This window comes from Cherax quadricarinatus, chromosome 21 (assembly GCF_038502225.1).
Source record: "Cherax quadricarinatus isolate ZL_2023a chromosome 21, ASM3850222v1, whole genome shotgun sequence".
Classification (NCBI taxonomy): domain Eukaryota; kingdom Metazoa; phylum Arthropoda; class Malacostraca; order Decapoda; family Parastacidae; genus Cherax; species Cherax quadricarinatus.
In genome coordinates, this window is record NC_091312.1 from 41,279,247 (window position 1) to 41,302,152 (window position 22,906).

At 36.7% G+C, this 22,906-nt stretch overlaps 1 protein-coding gene across 1 annotated transcript in view; it reads right to left on the bottom strand.

Annotated features, from left to right (window-relative positions):
• The window catches only part of LOC138853043 (glycolipid transfer protein), a 50,076-nt gene extending 27,170 nt beyond the window's left edge, over nt 1–22,906 (bottom strand). The window contains exons 1-3 of the mRNA XM_070087412.1: nt 22,697–22,906; nt 13,153–13,208; nt 9,342–9,460 (exon numbers count right to left, since the gene is read on the bottom strand). Of these exons, the coding sequence (XP_069943513.1) occupies nt 9,342–9,460; nt 13,153–13,208; nt 22,697–22,847 (326 nt within the window). The 5' untranslated portion in view covers nt 22,848–22,906. The remainder of the gene's footprint in view (nt 1–9,341; nt 9,461–13,152; nt 13,209–22,696) is intronic.

A 22,906-nucleotide genomic window follows, 5' to 3' on the forward strand; every position in this document is an offset into this window, starting at 1 on the left:
CTTACTGAAATTAATTGAAATGCCATTAATCCATTTCAGCCCCCCAAAAACCACCCCAATTTTTTGTTATGGGTTTTTAAACAAGAAATATGTGTTTATAAATAACATTGTATAAAAACATAATACAACATAATAAGAGAGAAAGTAAAGAAATAAACTGGTTTTATAAAGTGTATTTACCTTCGAGATCGGACAACTTGAGCTAACGGAAGATGCTGGCGGAGGTTTAGGGTGGAAAAGATAGGCAGAGGAGATTGAAGGAGTTTGTTGAACAACTATAGGCCTATATCAAACTTGCCCCTACTATCTAAAATCTTCAAAAAATTAATTCACAAACAAGTCCACCCCTACTTAGTATCCCACAACATACTCAACCCCTGTCAATTTGGATTCAGACTGAAAAGTACTAATGATGCAATTATACATATGCTTGAGCCAATATATTCGGCACTCGAATAAAAATGAATTTCCCAAGGGACTTTTCATAGACTTGTCAAAAGCTTTTGATACAGTTGACCATGACCTATTGCACCAAAAACTTACGGGGTCAGAGGAAACTCTCAATTAGCAATAGAACCCAGTATGTATACACAAATGGAGCTAACTCCACTACCTTTGATATACCTTTGAAGAGTTTCGAGAGTTTATCTACTCTCTGAACCTGGCCCAGCCACTACACAACCAGTTCTTGTTGGAGTCCCACAGGGGAGTGTCCTTGGCCCACTTCTCTTTCTCATTTACATCAATGACCTCCCAAATGCATCTAAACTCCTTAAACCCATTTTATTTGCAGATGACACTACTTATGTCTTCTCTCATACTAACAGACACTGTAAATGCTGAAATACTAAGAATACCTACTTGGATGACCACCAACAAACTTACTCTCAATATAGACAATACCTATTTCATGCTATTTGGAAACAGAGCTACTAATGTACAGCTAAACATACTGACAAATGGTTCATCCATTTCTAGACACACAAGGCAAATATTTTCTCCACCTAGACTGCAGTCTCAAATTCCAAACTCACATACAGCAAATATCCAACAAAGTCTCCAAAACAGTAGGCATCCTCTGAAAGATAAGATATTATGTACCCCAATCAGCTCTTCTTGCACTATACCACTCTCTCATCTACCCTTACCTCACCTATTTGTGCATGGGGCTCAAACACAGAAAATCACCTTAAATCTTTAATAACCCAACAAAAAACTGCAGTGCAATTGATTACAAACTCCTGTAATAGACAGCATACTCCTCCACTTTTCAAGTCTTAACTTATTTAATATACAAAATATCCACAGTTATTGTTGTGCCTACTACATACACAGAACACTACACTCAATTATAAACACTCCCTCAAACTCCTACTTGATAACTACAACAGAACACACAACCATAATAAAAGACACAAATCACTCTTCAATATCCCTCGTGTCCTTCTCTCCCTGTGCAAAAATGCTATGCACGTAAAGGGTCTGAAGATCTGGAATTCATTACCAGAACACACTAAAGGACTCGTGCTAGCAAATCAATTTAAGGCCCTACTTAGAAATATCCTCATCACCCAGAATTAACCAGACAAACACTTTACTTAATACCTACCAGTTACTCAAAAGCTACTCAAAAAGCTTCTAAATAATTTAAGACTGCTCAGCTATTTGATAATTTATTTCGAACTTAAAATTGTTTCAATTTCATTACTGTATATTGCTGAAGATTGCTCAACCATCTACTCATTACTTCAAACTTATAAGTGTTTCAATCTCATTGTTTTAACCCTTTCAGGGTTGAGAGGCCCTCTCCTAAACTTGTTCTCAGGGTCGAAAATTTTTCGGAAAAAAAAAAATTATTTTTTCTTATGAAATGACAGAGAATCTTTTCCCGATCATAATGACACCAAAAGTATGAAATTTGATGGAAAACTTATGGAATTATGCTCTCGTAAAGTTAGCGGTCTCGACGATGTTCATGCATCGGCGATTTCGCCCAGTTTGAGCCCTGTTTTCGGCCAATTCCAGTGTACTAGTCGATAAAAATCTTAACTATTTTGCTAGAACTCCATTTTTTCTATCGACTGAGTACAAGAAACCACCCATTTACCGATTTCCACTATCCAATAAAGTGGTCAGAAATTGGCAATTTTGCCAATTTGACACAAATTTCGAAAGATGCCAATTTCCAAATAGGGTCCAGAATAAACAAGACAGACATTCCTGGCACTAAAATAACATTTCCTCTGTTCATTAGTCACGTCCCCAGGCCTCTCTTACATTTCTTTTGCTTTCCACTTTGAATTTTTATTCTCACAAAAAATAGAAGATTTACTGTTATGCAGACTACTGCATTAGTGTAGAAATGTGAAAGAATATTAGAATCACCAGTTGACGTGTATTGTACGCATGGCATGATTTGTTTACTTTTGAACTTTGGCAAAAATCAAACATTTCTGCTACTTTGAGCTCAATTTCAAGGTACTTTTCATTGTGAAACCAATCAAAATCATCTCAATTTCTATAATATGTCTTCCATTCTATAAAATGAGACCAGAAAAACTAGAATACAACCATAAATACCATACGAAAATACAGTGCAAAGTCGCTGTTTGAAACTAAAACCACGGTCAAAGTTTTTTTTTTCCTCATTATGCGCGGTGTGCTGCAGGATTTTTTTTTATACTGTGCACACTGACCACATACACCCAGTCTTTCATATGTAGGCCTACCAGCTTTCTCTCGCTAGATTTGAAGGCGCTAGAATTTACGCGACTAGTACGTCAATAACCCTGGTGCGTAAGATGTACTAGTACGTCGGAACCCCTGAAAGGGTTAAAAAGTACTAAATTGTAATACAGTGGAACCTTGACTTACGAGTGTCCCAATGTGAGGTTTTTAGATACGAGCCGTCCCCGGGTCGATTTTTTGCTCTGAGCTACGAGCCAACATTTGAGTTACAAGACAGCCGCCTTCCCCCCGCTCCCCACTCAACCCAAAACCTGGACACCTCGCTTGTTTGTCTATGATTTCATGCTTTAATTCCATGGAAATCATTCTCTTTTTCTTCTCAGCACTGTCCTTTACACCTGCTTTCTTAGGACCCATGCTTAGAAAAACAAAATTTGGCCAAATGACTGTCAAAAATGTAAGCAAAGCATGAGAGAACTGTTCCCACAGCGAGGTAAACAGAGCACTGAGTAGGCAGCGTTCGTTATTATTATAATAATAATAATTATTATTATTATTAGTGTTATTATTATTAATTTAGGTAACTAGAGCACAGATCCAATTGCCTAGATCAAGAGCCCTTCACCAGCATCAAAGAACCTTGATGTTGGTGAGGGGCTCTTGATCTACGGAATTAGATCTGTGCTCTAGTTCCCTAACTTAATAATAATAATAATAATAATAATAATAATAATAATTATAATAATAATATTATTATTATTATTATAATAATAGCAATAGAGCTTCAGTTCCCTAAATTAATACATGTAATAATAATAATAATGTAATAATATTATTATAATAATGATAGAGCTTCAATTCCTTAAATTAATAATAATAATTATAATAATGATGGAGCTTCAGTTCCCTAAATTAATAATAATAATATAATACTAATATTTTTATATAGCCGGACTTGAGTCCTGGAAATGGGAAGTACAATGCCTGCACTTTAAAGGAGGGGTTTGGGATATTGGCAGTTTGGAGGGATATGTTGTGTATCTTTATATGTATATGCTTCTAAACTGTTGTATTCTGAGCACCTCTGCAAAAACAGTGATTATGTGTGAGGTGAAAGTGTTGAATGATGATGAAAGTATTTTCTTTTTGGGGATTTCCTTTCTTTTTGGGTCACCCTGCCTCGGTGGGAGACGGCCGACTTGTTGAAAAAAAAAATTATTATTATCATAATAACGATAGCGCTTCAGTTCCCTAAATTAATAATATTAATAATAATAATAATAATAATAATAATAATAATAATAATAATACATAATATGTACATAATAATAACTCAGAATGCTGCTGCTACTTGGCACAGCTGATGCCAAAACCATCTAGTAAGCAGTACACGTTTACATCACTGTGGGAGCAGTTCTCTCATGCTTGTTTGCATTTTTTTTAGTCATCTGGCCAAATTTCTTTTTTCTAACCATGGGTCCTAAGAAAATAAGTGATGAGAAGAAAAAGACAATGATTTCCATGGACTTAACCAGGCAATACATCATATGCTGCACCTACCGGCTACCTACACTGTGGCCCAGAGCCATATTATTAACATCGACAAGCCTTGTCCACTGAATTTAATTATTTCTAACAACTACCTTTAGATGCCATCATAAACGAAGGTAGAAGTAATGAATAATTCATGCCGAAAATTGTAAACAAAAGCGGAGTGAAGGAATGACTGGGCCAAACGCAGATTCAAACACATTTTCTCAGATGGCTGAACAGAGAAAACGTAATGTTGTCCCTCCACCCGGCTACCACACAGCTCCACAAGTATTATTATCAGAGCATATAAAATATGCAATAAATGCCAGACAACAAGTTTACACTAACTTATATTAAGTTAGCAATAGAAATAGGCATTAAAAACACAATAAAAGGAAAGATACACATAGAGTACACTTATTACTTACCTTAAAATATTAATATTAATGTGTGAGAGGTGAGTGGCAGGGTGTTTATTGAATAAAATCAGAATGGCACACCATCATCCTCTAACTTGGCACTTAAAGCAAGAGGCTTACGACTTCTCTTTTTATCACAGCTAACCTTAGACGCCATCGTCAATGAGAGCCAACTAGTTAACGAAAAAGTAAACGAGAGAGAGAACGAGTTGAGACAAAACTGAACAGGTAGTGGACGATCACTTGGTCAGGCGAAATAAATGTGTGTCTACTTTTAGTTCATTCACGTCCATTTGTAAGAGTTTGTAAAATATTTACCTCAATATTTTTTTTATTATAATAATAATTACCTCACAACGCAAATACTCTTACATTGTGTACAAGTGTACAAGTTAGTTCAGAATAAACAAACAGCAACACACCATTTTTAGAGTGAATGAAGATAATAATAATAATAATAATAATAATAATAATAATAATAATAATAATAATAATAATAATAATAATAATAATAATATTATTATTATTATTATTATTATTATTATTATTAATAATAATAATAATATTATTATTATTTATTATAAAAAGCACTAACCCACAAGGGTCGTGAATTGCTATATATAGAGTAAAGGCATACGAAAAGAATATTTTTCTACAGTTATCCCCCAGTTTGACTAGAGAAAACGTAATTCTTCCGACACTATCTACACAGCTGCTTGGTAAACAAACCTCATATTTACGTCAATTTTTATTCTGTGAGTGTATATATCATGTTTATATGCTATGTAATGGGTTTCATATATAATTTTGAGGAAAATATCATAGATGGATTAATGAAAATGCCTATATTGATGTAAAATAAGACATTTAGTGTGCCAAAGAGTGGTTATTATTATGTAGTATTGGCGTCATGAGTAGAGAGAGACTTAACGATTTTAATGTGTACCTGCACACCAGCACAGTGTGTAAGTATATTTAAGTACAGGTACACTTAAGTATAATTATCAGAGTACATATAAAATATGCAGTAACATTAAAACACTTGAAATTTTGGAAAGTTTCTTGACATAATAGATGAGGTCACGGAAAATGTAAACAAACCAGGTGGGGGGGGCGCCGTATTTGAAAGACCACTTGCCGTATAGCAAATTTTGGTCATAATTTGACATCGCTGTATTAGCGGAACACCGTAAAGCAGGGCCTTACTGTATATAAAATATAGAAAAATAGTAATAAACATTTCATATCGTTTGTGTAAATATTTTCCATAAAAAAACAGTGACAATAGTGTTCATGCAGTTATTGTGTAGTATAGAAAAAGAAATAACTTACAAAATAGTGCTCATATTGGTCTCACAGGCCAATAGTACATAAAAAACTAAATAAAACAATACCGGGTGACGGCAGTCGGCGATGATACCATATATCGGGCATTTTGTGTAAACTTCAAGCCTCCATATCTCGGTAAGTATTGATGGTAAAATTTTTTTGTTTAGCCTATAATGTTTAGAAAAAAAAAACTATCTTTTCATGAGAAAAAATAATTTTTTTTTTTCTTTGAAATTTGGGCGACCCTGAGAACAAGTCTCTGAGAGGGCCTGGCGACCCTGAAAGGGTTAATGGCTTTTCAGTTAATTTAAATGAGGAAAATTAATTTGATATAAGAGTAAACTGAGTTACGAGTTAGCTCATGGAACGGATTTAACTCATAAATCAAGGTTCCACTGTACTTCATATTGTGAATTATTTTAACCTGTTCTAAATTGTAATACTGTACTTTTTATAAGCTATATGAAAACTGTAATTATTCTATGCTGAACTGCTCTACTACATAGACTCATTAAAGCCATATAGCATTACCTAATAGAATACTCAATTACATATCTTGAACTCATTGTAACTCATCTAATGACCATTATTTTTTTTTTTTTTTTTTTTTTTTTTTTTTTTTTTTCTCAACAAGTCGGTCGTCTCCCACCGAGGCAGGGTGACCCAAAAAAAAAAAGAAAGAAAATCCCCAAAAAGAAAATACTTTCATCATCATTCAACACTTTCACCACACTCACACATTATCACTGCTTTTGCAGAGGTGCTCAGAATATAACAGTTTAGAAGCATATACGTATAGAGATACACAACATATCCCTCCAAACTGCCAACATCCCAAACCCCTCCTTTAAAGTGCAGGCACTGTACTTCCCATTTCCAGGACTCAAGTCCGACTATATGAAAATAACCGGTTTCCCTGAATCCCTTCACTAAATATTACCCTGCTCACACTCCAACAGATCGTCAAGTCCCAAGTATCATTCGTCTCCATTCACTCCTATCTAACACGCTCATGCACGCTTGCTGGAAGTCCAAGCCCCTCACCCACAAAACCTCCTTTACCCCCTCTTTCCAACCCTTTCGAGGACGACCCCTACCCCTCTTTCCTTCCCCTATAGATTTATATGCTTTCCATGTCATTCTACTTTGATCCATTCTCTCTAAATGACCAAACCACCTCAACAACCCCTCTTCTGCCCTCTGACTAATGCTTTTATTAACTCCACACCTTCTCCTAATTTCCACACTCCGAATTTTCTGCATAATATTTACACCACACATTGCCCTTAGACAGGACATCTCCACTGCCTCCAACCGTCTCCTCGCTGCTGCATTTACCACCCAAGCTTCACATCCATATAAGAGTGTTGGTACTACTATACTTTCATACATTCCCTTCTTTGCCTCCATAGATAACGTTTTTTGACTCCACATATACCTCAACGCACCACTCACCTTTTTTCCCTCATCAATTCTATGATTAACCTCATCCTTCATAAATCCATCCGCCGACACGTCAACTCCCAAGTATCTGAAAACATTCACTTCTTCCATACTCCTCCTCCCCAATTTGATATCCAATTTTTCTTTATCTAAATCATTTGATACCCTCATCACCTTACTCTTTTCTATGTTCACTTTCAACTTTCTACCTTTACACACATTCTCAAACTCATCCACTAACCTTTGCAATTTTTCTTTAGAATCTCCCATAAGCACAGTATCATCAGCAAAAAGTAACTGTGTCAATTCCCATTTTGAATTTGATTCCCCATAATTTAATCCCACCCCTCTCCCGAACACCCTAGCATTTACTTCTTTTACAACCCCATCTATAAATATATTAAACAACCATGGTGACATTACACATCCCTGTCTAAGACCTACTTTTACCGGGAAGTATTCTCCCTCTTTTCTACACACCCTAACCTGAGCCTCACTATCCTCATAAAAGCTCTTTACAGCATTTAGTAACTTACCACCTATTCCATATACTTGCAACATCTGCCACATTGCTCCTCTATCCACTCTATCATATGCCTTTTCTAAATCCATAAATGCAATAAAAACTTCCCTACCTTTATCTAAATACTGTTCACATATATGCTTCAATGTAAACACTTGATCTACACATCCCCTACCCACTCTGAAACCTCCTTGTTCGTCCGCAATTCTACATTCTGTCTTACCTCTAATTCTTTCAATTATAACCCTACCGTATACTTTTCCTGGTATACTCAGTAAACTTATTCCTCTATAATTTTTACAATCTCTTTTGACCATATTAACTATTATTGCCTTATAAATCTTAAGTTAATTTTAAGTTTGCCCGAAATGTTCTGCATACAAATGGGCTTTTGGCACGTACACCTTTTACATTCCTTTGTACAACCACATATCATGTCAAAATAAAAATAATTATTCCTTGGGTTATCCTAGGTTATTAATCCATAGAAAGTCTTCTATACCCTTTCATCACTAATATATCTAAAACATTACAAAAAAGCAGAGAAAATAAAATTCAGATGGCATGAAGCAGCTTCAGTACATAAGATTGCTGAAGCACCTGCAAACATTAACTTTGAAAAAATTACCTAACACATGAAACATCAAGACAGAAGTTTATATCTTCCCTAATGGAATCCTGATATAGTATATTCTTAATATAGTCTAATCTAAGTAGTATTCTTATTCTTATGTAACTAATGATTTTAATCTGCTTCATATACATTTAATATTCATGTAATCTATGTTGTTGTGACAATCATTACTGTCTACAGTCCTTCTAGAAGTAAGTTAGGTTTAAACTTGCCTGCAATACTCTCCATAACTAAAGGGCTCTCATGCGAGTGATGTAGTGCCGTCCAATCTTGTACAAACGATGTATCAGTGAAAATAAATTGACTGATTGATTAACATATTTCTTTTCATTCCTTTCCATATCAGTCAACAGTGTGCAAAACTAGTATAAGATAATTATCCAATTTAGAGAAATTGTATCCCCCTTTTATATGCTAAAATTCATGTAAAAATACATATGAAGAATAAAATGAAACTAGTTTACAGCACCACGAGAATAAACAATGGTGTACACTCTGACTCACTTCAGAGCACCATATTATAATGCAGAGATTATTTCATAAACTCATATAGAGCTCCTCTAAATAGTGCGAAATTTTTTAGATGTGATTGAAAAACGCAACAAACTTGAACAGAACATGGAAAGACCTTCACAGTAAGTGTTATTCAATTTTGAATGCATTTTTAACTGAACAACTTTATAAGAGAGCTGACTGGACTTCATTATTTGTCTAGGATGATAATACTGTACTCAAATTTTTTTACAGCATAATGTAAAATAAAAACCCATACCTTTTTAGCCAAAGCAGGGCCTCAACTGCATATAAGTGGGGGTCACTTCGCTCTCCATAAATGAGGTCATTTAGATACTTATACTTCTCCGGGTCTTTGTTGTAAGTCTTATAAAGTTTCTGAAATATCAAAGAAATTAAAATAAATTACTGTAATTTCAGATCAAGCTGCATGAAACAAAATAAACCAATTACATTTTTTACACAAGTAGTTGAGCAAAATTTTATACGATATGATAATGATTTATTTCTCTGATCCATACAAATGCTCCTCACTTTACAATGGTTCAACTTACAATATTTTTGACTTCATAATGGTGTGAGAAAAATGCAAAACTTTTTTTGTGCTATACAGTACTGTACATTTATTGACAGAATACACTTGTATTCATTTATTTACTTTTCAATACTGATATTTAGTTAGCTACAGTAATTAATTACTTATTTATTTAGTAACAGTAGTTATTTATTTATCATACATTAATATTCAACTCGCAATATTTTCAACTTACAATGGGTTCAATGGAACATTACCCCATTGTAAGTCAAGGAGCACCTGTAGTTACATGAATAAGTACAATAGCAAACAATAAAGAAAACCAATAATTTTTTTTTATTGACACATCAGTCGCTTTCCACCAAGGCAGGGTGGCCTGAAAAAATAAAATGTTTCATCATCATTGTCTTGCCAGAGGTGTGCTTACACTGCTGTTATAAAACTGCAACATTAACAACCCACCTTCAGAGTGCAGGCACTGTACTTCTCATCTCCAGGACTTAAGTCTGGCCTGCCGGTTTCCCTGAATCCCTTCATAAACGTTTCCTTGCTCACACTCCAACAGCACATCAAGTCCTAAAACCCATTTGTCTCCATTTGCTCCTATCTAACACACATGCCTGCTGGAAGTCCAAGCCCCTCGCACACTAAAACCTCCTTTAACCCCCCCCCCCCCCCATTCAACCTTTCCTAGGCTGACCCCCTACCCCGCCTTCCCTCCACTACAGATTCATACAATCTTGAAGTCATTCTATTTTGTTCCATCCTCTCTACATGTCCAAACCACTTCAACAACCCCTCCTCAGCACTCTGGATAATAGTTTTGGTAATCCCACACCTCCTCCTAATCTCCAAACTACGGATTCTCTGCATTATATTTACACCACACATTGGCCTCGGACATGACATTCACCACCCATGCTTCACACCTTTAAAAGAGCAATATGCAATGTATTTTGGGCAACTTATCATAAGGCTTACATGCTGCTTAAGAACTTGACATAGACTGTAATATAAGACTTCTTGTTCTGTTAACTACAATTATAAGCACAATAAGAAAGGTAGTAATTGACAAAAGGCCAATTACCAAAGGATTACAAATTATTTAAACTGGTTCAATGATCTTCAGTTTTATGGAGTGATTGAATGGATGGTGAAGATACAACAAGTTACTTAGATTACAATATAATAGGACAATACAGTAGAACCCCAGTATCCACTGATTTGGTATCCATGGTTTCAGTTATCCACCATTTACCGAAGCCCCAAAATACCTCTTAATTTTGCATAATAATGGCCCCAAAGCACAAAAGCAGAGAAGCAGACAGTTCTTCAAAGTCTAAGAGAAGCTATTAAGTGATTCCTATCACTGAAAAAAAGTGACAATTCTCCAGTTATGCATAATTTGTCAATTAAACTTTATAATACACACAGGGTTTGCTATTATTCACAGTTTCAGTATCCACGGCAGGTCCTTGGAACATATTCCCTGTGGATGCAGGGGTCCTTCTGTATACAATGGAACCTCAGTACTCGAACAGTTTCATAATTGAACAATTTGGTATTTTAACACTTTGTTTGGTAAACAAATCGCTCGGTAGTCTACTGTTTGCTTGGCACTCGACCTGCCAGAACTTTGCTGTAAACTATTTCATGTTTCTTCGCCTAAGAAGGTTAGTGATAATAGCCAACCAAAAAGAAAATTGGTTGGGAAAAATTTGTTTGGTACTCAAACAGATTGGCACTCGAACAGCCTTCTGGAACCAATTAAGTTCGAGTGCCGAGATTCTTCTGTCTATTACTATTTATAATGAAGGCTGAAGGAGGATGAAAAAACAGGGACAGAACTGAATGAACATAAGTTGTATTTGACATAGTGTATTACTGCCAAGATTACAATTGAGAGATTAGGTCAGTTTTAACAATAGCTCTGAAGAAATTGACAGACAGGGGACCTTTAGAAATTTCAGGTAGGAAGTTCCAGATTTTAGGTCATTTTATGTGCACTGACTTTTTACACAGGATGAGTTGGACACAGAGATATCATAGAAAGGTTTTGTCAGGCACAAATACCACAGGTGAGGAAAGGATAGATTAGAAAAAAGTACAATATAAGTAGTACTGTTAGAGGTACACAGTAATGTATCCTAGTGAGGATACCTACTGCTTTGGAGACAGGTTTGACTTGTTAAGTTCCTTTCTATAATTGTTTATATGCAATTTTCCAGTCATTCCTGAATGACAATGAAAGAGGCATGACAAGATTTTATTAAGACAATTCTCAAAAAACATAGTTACTAAACATTTCTTACTGATAACCCTTTAGTTGCAAAATATCGTTGGATGGTTACTTCTATGGCTCTTTACTCTTTCACTGTCGGTGCCATATAGGTACAGCATACGAGCCAGTATTGGTGATGTATTAATACGCCAAAATTCTAGTGGCTTCAAATCTAGCAGGAGAAAGCTGGTAGACCTACATGTGAGAGAATGGGTTTGCATGGTCAGTGTGCCCAGCATAAAAAAAAATTGGAGAGGCCACAGTGCATTGTGGGAGTGCTAATTCAGTATGCCTTGGTCACCAAGCCTAGCAGTAAGGAATACCTGTCTCCTGGCGAATTAGGATTCTTCCCTGAAAGCAATGCCCAGGATACCAGAAATAGTGCCGAAAACCCAGACAATTATCAACCTTCCACCTCCCTTCCACCAAAAAAGTCAGTGACTTATGGGAAGGCAGCATGGGTTTGTGTACACATAGCAATATATGTGTAGATTACCTAGGATAACCCAAAAAAAGTCGAAGTGACTTATTTCCATGTTGGTGGTGAGGAAGACAGCATGGTTGGTGGGGAAGGCAGCATGGTTGGTGGGGAAGGCAGTGTGGGTTTGTGTAAACATGTTTTGTCAACAATATAATGATAACACTATTTGTGTGGTTATTGTGTTGCACACCATGAGTGAATATATATATGTACATTGTGCATTGTATTGGTCCCACAGGCCACAAAAGTTACTTGAAAAAATAAAATATTAGAAAAGAAAAAAATCAAATAACATTACCAAGTGAGCAGCAGTTGCCGCTGTTGCCATAAGGAGTTCACTTTCTGTCAACTTCACGCCTCTATATCTCAGTAAGTACTAATCGCAAAATTTTTTTTTTCTTTTAAAAGAATCAGAAAAATATTCTTAAGATTTTGTTAAAAAAAAAATAACTTTTTTTTTCAAATACTTTTCGACACTGAAAGTGAGTGTGGGATCAGAGGTCTCGACAGTGAAAGGGTTAAATAAAATGTGTCAGGAACTTGTGAGTAGTATGCAGTATTACCTCGCCAACTGTCAAATAGTACTCACACCACAGTAACTTCTCATAAATGTTGTTTCTCCCAAATCCTGGAACATATCACTATGGTGAAGAAAATTTCATGCTACTCAATTTTTTCTACTGGTTATAGTATTAATAAGCAGATAAAACTTCCTGCTACTTTTTTCTACATTAACAAAATAAATAAAATGCAACTGACAGAGTTATACGTACATCTACATTGCCAGACATATCCCTTTTCACAACATAAAATGTTGTCCCCAGCAGATCTGAAAGAAAACAAAGGAAAAAAAAAATTAGACAATACACATTTGCAAAGCCCAGTATCTTCAAAACTGACAATTTCTTGAGAGCACTGACCTACCAATTATTACCACTATAAGTAGGCAAATCCAAGGACAGATCAATGAAAAAAAAAATCATCTTCAATTTTGTTTAAAACATGGTTTAAGGATAGTTTTTGACACAAAATTAATATTTGCAAATTTTTAGCAAAATCCAACTCAGACCCTGAGTTGTGAGTGCATCATTTTGAGTTCACTTGTTGCCATCACACATGTTAAATTGCCTTAGCTCTCCTGTCGGTCACAGCCCTCTAAAAGTATACTGAATTGGAATCAGCATGAGCAAGACATTGCACACATCATCACTGATGTAGGTAGAAAATTATAATTTGACCTTTGACTATAACTGAGATTATCATTTGACCTCTCTGATACTGAAATCCAGATAAAACTATAATTGAGAAAAAGCTTGCTCTATTATCAGCTATAAAAAGTTTGTATGTAAGTTAGGGATGTGACGATATCAAAATTTTTGAAGATACCGATACTCAGTTTGAAGCAGATACTGATACCATCAAAAATTTTTCATGCTTGCCTATACCAATACCAGTGCATGTATCATCAAAATTACCCATTTCTCACCAATACCAATACTCAATTATAGGCTGATACCTCTAACAAAACCTAAAAAAATTATCACTTCCCATCAATACCTTGGCACAACCCTGCATACTTGGAGGGGGCTTCGGGGGTCAACACCCCCATGGCACAGTCTGTGACCAGGCCTCCTGGTGGATCAGGGCCTGATCAACCAGGCTGTTACTGCTGGCTGCACGTAGACTGATGTATGAGCCACAGTCTGGCTGGTTAGATACTGACTTTAGGTGCCTGTCCAGCACTTTATGAAGACAGCCAGGGGTTTACTGGTATGCTGGGAGGTGGTTCAACAGTCTTGGTCCCCTGTCACTTATTGTGTTGTCTCTTAGTGTACTCATGGCACCCCTGCTTTTCTTTGGGGGGATGTTGCATCTCCTGCCAAGTCTTTTGCTTTCATAGGGAGAGATTTTTCATTGGCAGATGTGGGACTAGTCCCTCTAGAATTTTCTAAGTGTATACAGTGGACCCCCGGTTAACGATATTTTTTCACTCCAGAAGTATGTTCAGGTGCCAGTACTGACCGAATTTGTTCCCATAAGAAATATTGAACATACACGTACAAACGCACTTACATAAATACACTTACATAATTGGTTGCATTCGGAGGTAATCGTTATGCGGGGGTCCACTGTATTATCATGTATCTTTCTTGCTTGCATTCCAGGGAGTACAAATGAAGGGACTTCAACAATTCCCAGTAATTTAGGTGCTTCGTCGTACTTATACATGCTGTGAAAGTTCTCTGTATATTCTCCAGGTCTGCAATTTCCCTTACCTTGAAAGGGGCTGTTAGTGTACAGCAATATTCCAGCCAAGAGATAATGAGGGATTTAAAGAGAATCATGGGCTTGGCATCCCTAGTTTTGAAGGTTCTCATTATTCATCCTATCATTTTCCCAGCAGATGTGGAAGATAAATTGTTGTGATCATTGAAAGTGAGATTCTCTGATATTATCACTCCCAGGTCTTTTACGTTAGTTATTCACTCTTCTGTGTGGTTGAAATTTGTTTTACACTCCAATACAGTTTTAATTTTCTCGAGTTTTCTAAAGTGGAGTAACTGGAATTTGTCTTCACTGAACTTCACATTGTTTTCTGTGGGCCCTTTAAAGATTTGACTGATGTCCGCTTGGAGACTTATAGTGTCTTCGATGGATGACACTATCATGCAAATTCAGGTATCATCACAAAGGAGGCCATGGTGCTGTGGCTTACATCTCTGTCTGTCAGATATGAGGATGAAGAACAGAATGGGAGTGAGTACTGTACCTCATGGAACACAGCTTTCCACTGTAGCTGCTTCTGACTTTATTATTACTCTTTGTGTTCTATTTGTTAAGAAGTTATAGATCTATCCATGATTGTACTTGTTGAAGGCTTTTGCAGAGTCTGTGTATACTACATCATATTACATCACTGTATATATAAAACCTAATTTGAGTAACTCCAATTTTCTCCTTTTTTTTTATCAACATCTAGTTTTGCTCTTAGTTCATAATCTACAACAGACATGGGCAAACTGTGACTCCCGAAGCTACTGTATGCGGCTCCCAAGACAATACTTTATTGGGTTTCATTGCCATTTTTTCTATAATTTTAAATTAATAATCTGTTGTAGCATAGTATGGTAAGGAAGGAAGGCCTTAAAAAGTGTGTGTTTAGCGCTGGCTGGTTCCACAACTTTAAGTTGCGTAATAAGTTACGTATATAATACAGTGGACCCCCGCTTAACGATCACCTCCAAATGCGACCAATTATGTAAGTGTATTTATGTAAGTGCGTTTGTACGTGTATGTTTGGGGGTCTGAAATGGACTAATCTACTTCACAATATTCCTTATGGGAAAAAATTCGGTCAGTACTGGCACCTGAACATACTGCTGGAATGAAAAAAGTTCGTTAACCGGGGGTCCACTGTATTAAGTTTCAAAATTGCTTCAACTGATCATACAGCAGCAAGTAATTTCCCTGCTGAATTTCAGGAAATTATTTCTGAGGGTGGTTACGAGCCACATCAAGTGTTTAATGCTGACGAGACAAGTGTTTTTTGGAAGAAAATGCCAACAAGAACTTATATCAGTCAACAGGAGAAAAGTGCACTGGGCTTCAAGGCAGCAAAGCATTGCATCACCTTGCTCCTTTGCGGTAATGCGTCAGGTGATTTCAAATGTATGCCTCGTGCTTTGAAAAATGTAGATAAAAACGACTTACCAGTAATTTGGAGGTCAACCAGTCAGCATGGATGACAGAGGAAATATTTATTGACTGGTTTAAGCATCACTTTATTTCTGAAGTCAAGTTTTACCTGCACAGCAACAACCTTGCATTCAAGGCTCTCTTCGTTCCTTATAATTCCCATACTCATCTAGAAACTTTGCTGGATGTGGCCCCACACGTAAAAGTTGTATTTTTACCTCCAAATACAACATCTTTAATGCAACCACTGGACTGGGGTGTTATTATGTCATTCAAGCATAATTACACAAGAAAAGTGATGAAAAAAACTAGCTGCATCAATGGACTCTGGCTCCAACCTGGCAGTATCAAGCTTCTGGATTAATGTATAATTTACTGCAGGGTAAAAGAAGCCAGAGATCCATTACAGAATTTATACACACTCCCATACAACCACTGACTTTAATACCAGACCCTCAACCATCCACTTCTGCTAACAACCAACAACCATCCACCTCAGCCCTGTAGGGCCACACCGTGCATCTCCACTCTCTTCACAATCTTTGACATACATCAGCAACCAAAATTTAAGGTAAATGATATTATTTCTGTTGCATTTGTAGTCTTAAGCAACAAAAACATTACAGCAAACCATTGTTTAACAAGGTTTTGTTTGGCACATTTGGTTATAGCACTATGAAAAATTGCGGCATATTTTTGTATAACACTTCGTTTGCGGGAGGGGAAAAAATTTGGTGTGTTGCCTGCGTGATACACTCTGCCTGGCTGTGGGTTAGACCACTGAGTCAATGTGGGAGACCTACCACCATCCTCCACCACCCCCGCCACAATCACCCCCCCCCCCTCCACCACTCCCACCACCCTTGTCCCAGCCTTGGGTTCATACATGTGTAGGACCATCCTCTGCTAGGTAAATATGAGTAAATATGAGTTTGTATAATGACTGACTGATTTACTGACTTGACTGACTGACCTGACTGACTTGACTGACTTACTTACTGTCTGATTGACTTGACTGACTTACTGATTGTATTACTGACTGTCTAACTTGACTGACTGACTTACTGACTGATTTACTTGACTGACTGACTGTATTACTGACTGACTGACTTATGCACACTCCAGTACAACCATTGACTTCAGCACTAGAGCCTCTACCATCCACCTCAGCCCAGTAGGGCCACAGCATAACTCCCCACAATGATCCACAAACACCAGTACCCACAATTTAAGGTAAGAAATACTATTATTTCTGTTGCATTTGTAATCTTAAGCAGTAAAAACAACATAATACATCATGACAATGCACTACAATTACATATTCACTTTAATTATTGCAAGATCTGTTGATCTAAAAAAAAGTTGTTTGGCTTTTTGGGGGCTCCCAGGAACGTATCCTATTTTTCCCATAAGTTGTTCAGTTTGTCTAACACAGTTTAAACTACCACGGCATTTTCAGGAACATAACTACCGTGTTAAATAACGGTCTGCTGTATTATTTTTATTTTTGTAAGATCTGGATGTCTAAAAACAATGTTGTTTGGCTTTTTGAGGGGTCCCAGAAGCATAACCCTATTTTCCCGTAAGTTCTTCAGTTTATATAACATGGATTTATCTATCACAGCATTTTCAGGAACGTATCTACCATATAATATGATGGTCTACTGTATATATACAGGTAATTCACATTATCTTTTCAAACATCCATATGCATTATATGTCCAAATTGCTGTTTAACCCTTACACTGTCCAAACATAGATCTATGTTTATGTGCGTAGTGCTCTGACCTTGATTTTCCCTATTTGAAAGCATGTAAAAAAACGTAGATCTACTTTCGGAGCCTGCTGCACGTCTATGTATATCTACATTTGGACAGTGTAAGAGTTAAATTCACTAAACATAATCAAAACATGTTTTAAACAAGTACAGATGATGCACCTTGACTCAGCGCCATCATTCTTCATGCAGTACACACAGGTTATGTGCCTGCAGTGGTAGCAGAACATAACTATTGCAATGCAGTGTAGATAAGCACTTTTCTGATTAATAAATACTTAAGACTGATTTTAGTTAAAGTTATAAAACCCTTTTTTAAAATGACCGAGCAACAGAAGAGTATAAATTGGAAATACAAGCAAGAAAAGAGAGTGCTTAACCAACATGGGAAGGACAATTTTGCTTTTGCTGTTAAGGGTGGAAAGGCTCTGTGCCTTATTTGTCATACACCCATCAGTCACTTTAAAGCCAGTTATTTAAAGTGTCACCATGAATGTAATCATAAAAAATTTACATCTGAATTTCCTCCTGAATCAGAACTGTGAAAAAATAAGGTAAATTTTTTGAAATCTAATTTAATAACTCAAAAAATAGCCTACCATACAGCTGCATCTTTATTTAAAAATACAATTTTAAAATATTTTTATGTAGCTCTTGAACATTCAAAAATTTATGAAAAGTATTATATGTGGCTCTTCTTAATGAAGAACTTGCCCACCCCTGATCTACAATCCGAGATCTTGGTATGTACATACATGCAGTAGACCATCAATTAACATGCGATCCTCTAACATGTTTCCCCTAATACACTATTGCAGCATATTTTTGATTAACACTCCATAAATTTTGACTAGAATGGTGCCACTTCTGGGAGGAAAAATTTGGAGTGCCACAAGCTGGATTGAGTGGTTTTCTTCCCCTCCAGCTAGTGGGCTCACGAGCAGCCTGCTTGTGGGACAAGCCATTGTCTTTGTGGGGAAGCCCTAGCTTCCTCCTCTGCCTTCCCCATCTCACGTCTCACTGGTCCACACATACGTTTCCCATATGGTTCTCAGATCTGTTTGTGATTAAATTAGTTGATTCTTGCATATGAGTCAATGTATGCAGTGTTTTAATATCATTTGCATCATCTGTGCTGAAATGTGGGCATGCTGCAAACTTTGCAATATTAATGTAACCATTTTTCAGGTACACGAGCTCTTTCCGTAAACTGTCTGAACATCACTAGAATTCAGGTATTTCACAAAGTTTGCTCAACAACAAAATTAGGCAGGAAAAGATCTTTTTTAAAAAATTATAATAGTAAACATCTTTTATAAATTATAATAGTAAAACATTTTTGTAATTTTTGAGGTCTCAAAAATGCAACCCTATTTTTCCAAGTGTTTTTTTAGTTCAAAAGTCACAGAAATTACTGATGAAACAGTTTTCAAGAAAGTAACCCCATCACAAATTATAATTATCTACTTTTTCATATTTTTATATACGTATTTAATATGTGGGGTGAAAAGGTGCCCTTCAGGGGTAAATAAAAGCACTTTCTTGTACCTTTCTCCACAGAGAAAAAAAAAAAGGAGCAAAAAAAAAAATGCCTATATTATGCAGATTTCATTAAAATACTACATCTCTTTAGACACCTACACTAAATGCTTACTAAAATCCCAAAGTAGCAAAGAAATATCTTCTGTACTCACCTAGTTGTACTCACCTAGTTGTGGTTGCAGGGGCCGAGTCACAGCTCCTGGCCCCGACTCTTCAACTGGCCGCTACCCAGTCACTCTTCCCGCTCCGTGAGCTTTATCATACCGCTTCCTAAAGCCATGCATGAATCCTGCCTCCACTACATCAGCACCCAGGCTACTCCACTTCCCAATGACTCTGTGACTGAAGAAACACTTCCTAACATCCCTGTGGTTCATCTGAGTCTTCATCTTCCAACTGTGACCGTTTGTTGCTGTGTCCAGTCTCTGGAACGTCCTGTCTCTGTCCACGTAAGTGCTCTTTTGATTAAAATACCTAAAACTCTTTAAATAATAGAAACAATTTGTTTTTTCTTCAAATCAGTGCCTCTTATTTGCTGTGACATGTTAGGCACTAAGTTGTTGAAAGAATCTCACACACTGCTCAACAGTATATTATGATAATAAAAATATTTTTAGTTTTTTGGTCAGGCAAGGAGATGTTATTTTCTTTTTATCACATATACAACCCTCCTCTCACTTTTTTTTATCTCACTTTACTATACTGTACTGGTATACTACTAGTACACATAATTCATAGAGCCCTCAGTTTTACTGTGAGCAGCAAATACTGATCTAGACACAAGTCAATGGGTTTGTGTGGTGGGTGTGCATAATATAAAAAAAAAAAAAAACCCTGCCCTAAGCAGTGCATGATGGTAATTGCTAGCATTTGATTCTGCATCTGGGCTAAAATAATGTGTGGGGGTCATTTTTTTTAGGAGGGTTTTCATGATTTTATTGCCTATTTCATTGTCCCAGTGGATAGAATGGGGACAGATATCTCAGGCCACTTCTAGGTGGACAAATCTGGAAGGGTATGTAAAAGATGTAAATTGAAAGTGAATATATTAAAGAGAAAGGTGATGAGGATAACAAAGAATTTTGGTAATGAAAAACTGGATATCAGATTGGAAGAAGGGAGTGTGAAGGAAGGGAATGTGCTCATATATTTGGAAGTGAACTTGTCAGTGGGCAGGTATATGAAAGACAAGGTTAACTACAGAACTGATGAGGGAAAAAAAGGTGGGCAGTGCACTGAGGCATCTGTGGAGACAAAAGAAACTTATCAATCAAGGCAAAAAGGAGAATGTATGAGAGTATAGCAGTACCAACATTCTTATGAGTGTGAAGCATGGGTTGTGAATGTTGCAGCAAGGAGGATGGAAGAGGCAGTGATGCCATGTCCAAGGGCAATGTGTGGTGTAAATATTATGCACATAATTAAAAGTCTGCAGATTAGAAAGAGATGTGGAATTACAAAATGTATTATCCAGAGCACTAAGGAAGGGTAGGGATTACTGAGGTGGTTTGTACATTTAGAAGGATGGAGAAAACTAGGATGACTTGGAGGATGCATACATCTGAAGTGGAGGGAAGGCAGAGGTAGGGGCACCCTAAAAAAGGTTGCAAGGAGGGGTAAAGGAGGTTTTATATATGAGGGGCTTGGATATTCATCAGGTGTGTGAACATGTTTGATAGGCGTGGAGGGAAGTGGTTTCTATGACCTGATGTGCTGTTGGTGTGTTAGCACAGTAACATTTATGAGGGTATTCAGGGAGACCAGTTTGCCATACTTGAGTCCTGGAGGTGAGAAGTACAGGGCCTGTACCCTGAAGGAGGGATGGGGATACTGCAGTTTGTAGGGGTATTTCAACTGTAATATCAGCATGTCTCTGGCAAGACAATGATGGAATGAGTGAGGATGAAAGTGTTTCTTCCTTTCCAAGTCATCCTACCTCAGTGGGAGATGGCCAGTGAGTTAAAAATAATAATAACAATAATACAGGATGATCTGGGTAGGTTAATGTTGTCATTGGAGAAATGGCAAATGCAGTTTAATTTGCACAACTATGAAGTTATAAACCTGGGAAAAGAAAATACCTACAGCACACAAACTAAATACAGTAAATAATATTATCTTAATCAAACTGAATTTATATAGATTTAAAGCCAACACAACAATGAACAGTTATTCACAATAAAGCAAGTAAAATTCTTGGCTTATGAAGATGAAAGAAACATTCTGAAAAGCTGTTAAATGTTGATGAAAGAGAAGCATTGATTTCATGCATTGGGCAGAGAGGAAAAACATCTAACAGGAGTAATAAAAAGCCAGATATGAGTGTGGGAAAAAGTCTGTGAAGCAGTAGGTAAAATGAATGAAATGAGATAAAGCAGCCAAGACAGATGAGATTAAGAGAGATATTAACAGCAACTGAGAATATAATTTGGAGAGGTTGGTGCAATTACTCAATAAATACATAAACGGGGGAAAGTTACAAAGACTGGCAGAGAGCATGAATAGTCTCTCAGTATACGAGAAAAAGGGACACAAGAGAGTGCAAGAATTATAGGAGAATGAGCCTGATGAGCATACCAGGTAAAGTGTTTGAAAGAATTATTATTGAAGGAGTTAAGGATAAGGAAACAAGTAGGACTGCAGAGGAGCAAGGAGGATTTAGTACAGGAAGGAGGATGTATAGATCAAGTGTTTACATTGTAGCATATAAGTGAACAGTATTAAAATAAAGGTAACGAAATGCTTGTTGCATATATGGATTAAAAAAAAAAAAAGCACCAAAATGTCACCTACAGTTCATTCTCAAAAGTGCGAGTTATTAGTTCACATGACCCCAATGGAAATAAAACAATTTCCCATGACTTTTTTGGCTGGGTTATCCTAGGTGCTTTACACATATGTTACTATGTATGAATACTATATACACATATATTTGTTTAGCTGTACTTATCTGCAACTGTACCTCAATAAACCCGAATGGAAATACGTCAGGAAAAGATCTCCTCGGATTTTTAACCCTGAGGGTTAACCACCCAGGACAACCTAAGAGTCAGTGAGTCACAAGTCACTCGTCTTATTTTTTGGGGGGTATCCTAGCTACTTACACTTAGGTCCCTAAATAAACTTACATACGTACTTAAGTAGGTCACTGAAGTCAGTTAGGTCTGTATAATAACATAATAATTTGTATAACGTACTGGTAGAAATAAATATTATTAATTATTATTATTAATACTTGTTCAAGGCAGATCTCGTGACCAATTCTCGCACTAATTACCATCTCAATCGAGCGAGACACTAACCATACATCTTTATAAAAGACTTTGTGGCCTCTAGGAACTCCACGGTGTCCAGCTTGCCATCTGGGGTAGGACTGGGGTACAGGGGAGAGATCTGAGAGAAGAAATGTGGCAAGGAGGAGGAGCTGCTGCTGTTGCTGCTGCCTTCCGTCATGGTACTGCTGCTGCTGCTGCTCTGTCACAAGTGTTATTGTTTATCTCTGGATGCCACCC